At 39.4% G+C, this 5,064-nt stretch overlaps 1 protein-coding gene across 6 annotated transcripts in view; it reads left to right on the forward strand.

Moving 5' to 3' along the window:
- PPFIBP2 (PPFIA binding protein 2) overlaps nt 1-5,064 on the forward strand; it is a 223,748-nt gene that overhangs the window by 128,068 nt on the left and 90,616 nt on the right. For 5 of the 6 annotated variants that reach the window (XM_019519541.1, XM_019519543.1, XM_019519542.1 and 2 more), the window contains one exon: nt 1,853-1,984. The exons of the other annotated variant lie outside the window; for it this stretch is intronic. In XM_019519541.1, coding sequence (XP_019375086.1) covers nt 1,853-1,984 — 132 coding nt within the window. The remainder of the gene's footprint in view (nt 1-1,852; nt 1,985-5,064) is intronic. 6 annotated transcript variants of the gene reach the window in all.

A 5,064-nucleotide genomic window follows, 5' to 3' on the forward strand; every position in this document is an offset into this window, starting at 1 on the left:
GTCTGTGTCCAGATACCATTGACAGTGTCAGCAGGAAATGGGCAAAGTGCTGGGAACAGTGGGTGGGTTAGCTAATTGCTGTGGGAGTGCAGATGGGAGTCAATTACTATTTTTAATCTGGACAATATTTCCCTCCAGATTTAAACAGTTTAGATATGGATTCTCTCTGGGTTCCAAATAAACAGTGATCAGAAGTTTTAAAATTAATCTTTGTTTGCTTTGCTTTTTCAAATGCTTCCTTGGTTCTGTGCCATAATGTAAGTACTTAGTCTGCCCACCAGTATGAGATGCAAATTCTGATCTCAGTAACATCAGTGCACATCCAGAGTAACTACATCATCATTACTGAAGTTACTCCTGATTTATGTCATATAGCAGAGACCAGCCTTTCTTTAGTAACCCATTTCAAAATTTCAAAAGGACTTACGTGACTTAGGCACCTCAGTTCTATTCTAAAAGTGGCTTAGGCATTAATATGCCTAAATGCCCTTGACTTTCCATGAGATTCAGGCTGATAAACATATGTATCACTTTCACAAATGGAATAGAGGTGCTAGAACACTTCTAGGGGGGGATTGGGGGGCATTTCTTAATGATAACTATGTATTGTCTTTTTGAAGTCTTTGATCTTGGCTTTCTTGATACCAGTAGTTGAAAGGTATGAGGAGAATACAGAGAAACATATTCCAGTTTCAGTGATAGCAGACTGATACAAGGATCTTTGTCCAAAACTTGTCATTTTCTGCAATGAATTTCTAGTACTTCTAAAAGTACACTGAGGTCATCTAAGCACAAATTATGGCCAAATGTTTTTTTTTGTTTACATGGATTGGTTTGGACAACGTTGTCTCCTGTGCTTAATGTAGTTAAGTCTCAGCACTTTCCATTCAACACTCCTCACTTAGGCAGGGTGCATGCTCTTGAGAAATCAACTGGTACTCCACTGTGCAAAGAAAAATTACAGGTGACTTCAGCATGGTAGAAAAGATTTGCTTATCATGATCAGGCAACGGAAGGAGATTTTAGGTATTTCCTAGGTTGCCATGTTGTGGAATATACTTGGCTAAATAACTTTAATAAAATGTAATCTAAATATAAATTATTGTATTGTAATATTGAAATCTAGTTCTTTCTTGGTGAGGATTGTGGAATTCAGACTCTTGCCCACGGGACTATAGAAAACTGTGTGAAAAGATTTTATTTGGTACACTGTTTTCTACTGAGCCGTGTGAATATTTGTGAAATATTATGTATGCTTGTGTTCATTCAGTTTCCACAGAGTCTTCCAGCTAGTGACTTGCCCACAAAATAGCTCAGGCACAAACATGCTAAAAAAAATGTTCTTTAGTAACTTGCAAGGAAGAACACTTAGGAAAAATAGCTGCAAAAATCATTGACACATAGTTGGAAAAGGGTAGCAAAAGTTATTCTATTCTAAGGCTTCCACTGAGTCTCCTTGGTATTTTTTTCCTTTTGCCGATAGTAAAAACAATTCCTTTTCGGCTGTTTTCAGCCGAATAGAGTCTTCTGGTGAACTTGAAAAAGTTTTCACTCAAATATGGTATAATTCTTTCAATTCCACAAAAACATCTATAGCAGCTACATTTCCCAACTGTAATAAATACTTAGGTTGAATGCGTCTGCAGTGCCATGCAATTTTTGCAGCATAAACAGTGGGGGCATGTGGCTATAAAATGAGGTTTAGAATCATCTTGTATTTGTAGAGAAGGCATAAACTTTGGGTAGAGACCTTCTGTACTTACTTATCAATAAAGAATCTAGTGCGCTGTACATATTCATATAAATCATGATTACTGTGTGTCGGTTGAGGGGAACTCTCCTGTTCTTTCAGGAGCTGCTAAGCCGAACGTCACTAGAGACTCAGAAACTAGATCTAATGGGAGAAGTTTCGGACCTGAAGATAAAGCTGGCTGGTATGGAGAAGGAACAGAGTGAATATGAAGAGAAGCAGAATAAAGCTGAGGTGAGTCTCCTTGCTGACTTTTTGATGCTTAGTCACTTGTGTACATTCAGCTTCCGCAGGCTTACTATCATTTGGAGAAATATCAGGGCTGAACTGAGTGTGCCACAGTAGCTTTCCAGTTAAGGTACTTTTTGTGTATCTTTGGTACTGCAAATCACTAGCAAATATGAATGCATCTTTTTCAGTCTCTTGTTTTTCTTTTTCTATGTACAAACTTCCAAAGTTACAGGGCAGCTTTAGTCAAATACAGAGAATCTTTTCTGGAAGGATGTAGTAAAACAGCAAATAACTGAGCCTTTCCCTTTCCACAGGAGTTGGGGAATGAGAAAAGCAAGCAGTGATATTCAGCTGATTGGGGCTACCAGCCTCTCAGGTGCATCAGAGCCCTTGACTTCAAAGCACTCCTGAGACTGGGGGCACTGATCAGCTGACTGGATTGCTAATTGGTCGTGCAGCAGGCTCCACGCTGGCAATAGGGCACAATTGGGATCTGATTGCCAGTCTCACTATTGCACCATGTGTAGCATGGCAGAAAGAAAGCATGATCATTGGGATCATGGATCCCATTGCACTTTTAACTGAAATCTGTTAGGGGCCTTTATACTTTAAGGTAGAATCATAGAAGAATAGGACTGGAAAGGACTTTAGGAGATGATCTAGTCCCATCCCACACCCTCTTCCCCCATCCCTGACCCTGCTCAAGACAAAATCATCTTTATAAACTATCCTAAACAAGTGTTTGTCTTACCTATTCTTAAAACTTCATGTATTCTTAAAATCACATAAACAACCCCCTCATAACTACCAGGCACAAATCCTTAAAATGCCAAAGTAGCATTAGAGTGATGTTATAGCCATGATGGTCCAGGAATTATGTGAGAGGCAGGGTTTTCTTACAGCGATATATTTTACTGCACCAATTACATGGTTGGGAAAGAGCTAGACAAGCTTTCAAATGCAAGACATTCTTCGTGTATGAAGAGTAAAAGCCAACACAGCATAGTGGAAGCCAGCACAGCACAGCACAGTATCATTGGAAGATAAAGGAGAAAAATTCCTAGGGGTAGCAAATAAACAATTAGCAAATTAAATGAAGTTTGATTATTAGAAAATCAAATCCTGTCAAATGGGTGCTAGGAACACCTTTACTTGCCACAGATAAGTCAGGGTATTATGAAAGCATTTTTGTTCCTAGATGACTAGGACTTGTTCCTAGATGACTTGATAAATATGAAATCCAGGTCGTGCTGGGAAGATATCTTCTCACCATAATATAATGTTTGCAACAAGTTCTCAGTTACATGAGTGTACAAATGTATGTTTACCCGGGCATATCTGTAACATACTGTCTTACTGTTCACTTTTCTGTTGTCCCCCTTTCTCCCCCCTTCTTCCCCTGCTTCCTCTGCACATGCTTTGCATCACTCTGCCCAAAGGTTTCTGGCAGGGGTTGAAAGCCAGGAAGATAACAGCATCCCTTCTAACATCTGTGGCCTCCCAGGCTCTTTTGCTCATAAAAATCAGTCTCTTAATTGTAGAAGGCCTAAGCAATCTCCTTCAAGCCTAAGGTCTGAAGAGGCCTGTGCAATCTACTTCACAAGGAACTGTCCAAATCTCTTGCTAAGGCGTATGTGCTCCCAAACATCCAAATCTCCCATTATCCTCTACCAACATTAAAATATCCTAGTATAATAATTTTTGGGGATTAACGCTATTTTGCTCCCTAAAACGTCTGTAATTAAAAAAAGAAAAAAAAAACCTCCCCTTTTCAGCAAAAACTATTCTGAAGAGAAAAAAATGCCCGTCTCAAACTATTCCTTGTACCCATGTTTGTAGAGGCACGCTTACAGTCCACTTAAGTGCTTCAGGGAGCCACAACTGACAAACTGAGAAAAATCTCCATAACGCAACTAAGGCATGTCAATAACGACATGTATCAAATGAAATTGAAGCTGCAATACACATTTGGAACAGACTCGCTGTATGGTAGGATGGAAGGGGTGAAGCTGCAGAGGACAGGATAGAAAAAAGTTACCTCCACCAGCTGCTGCTTTGTCTGGGCTGCCCCTTCCCATCAATGAATTGCTCTGCTTAGAACAGAGTTCATGATTGACAACAGCGAGTATGATGCCAATGGGATTTTAAGGGTGCAGACAGAAGTGCAGCTCCCCACTGCAACTCAGAACGCTTTGCAGGAAGCGCTCCCCCAGACCAAACAGAAGTTTTGAAACAACTACATTCGAACCTTCATGCAATGAGGGTTCAGATTTTTGCCTGATCACCAGCCATTTTTTAAGCTGTCTGCAGCTGTGCGGTTTTGTTTGGTCACAGCTGTAGACCGTTTTCTGTGACAAGATTGGGAAAAAATTATCACTTACATCTGCACCCTGGGTTACCACTACCAAGAGTGTTGAGTTTCCTACCCAAGAACAAATGCTGACTCGCCCAGAAGCCATACACTAGCTAACCCATGTTAAGTTGCATGCTAATTATATTGCACACCCAGACTTGTTTAATGCTATTGTAAGGAATAGATTTAAAACAAAAACACATTCAAAAACAATGTATGAAAATTCAACTAAATATGCTTGCAATATATTCTGATTCTTGACTGACTTATTTCAGAACAATATTATCTAGTTGACCTCATAGAATTTAACATTAGTTTTCTGGTGTTGGGGCAATATCTGGCAAATTAAGATAGCCTTCCAGAAGTGAATGAGTTTTACCTGTCAAATCCATTTCAGTTTATCATGTGCAATTTGCAGCTGTGGTTTGGGTTTGGTTTTAGTTAGTAACAAAGAGGCCGCTGGGTATATCTAAGCTTCTTTTCAAGATATTAATTTCATACCAAATGCCACTTGTCACTGGCTCTCCAAAAGCACGTGCTAAATTGAAAGTGCTATTTTTATCCCTCTAACAGAAGGGCCAAGATAATTGATATTTGTATGCAGACAGACTTTTCTCTGAGTTTTGCAATTTTACTGTTCTTTTCATAGAATGACTTCTCTTACAGCAGTGTGATAATCTGAATGTTTCTGAGGCCATCTCTAAAATCTTATCTGAAAAGGTCTTAGTTT

Source organism: Gavialis gangeticus, unplaced genomic scaffold, assembly GCF_001723915.1.
Source record: "Gavialis gangeticus isolate Ggan-Ray unplaced genomic scaffold, GavGan_comp1, whole genome shotgun sequence".
Taxonomy (NCBI): domain Eukaryota; kingdom Metazoa; phylum Chordata; order Crocodylia; family Gavialidae; genus Gavialis; species Gavialis gangeticus.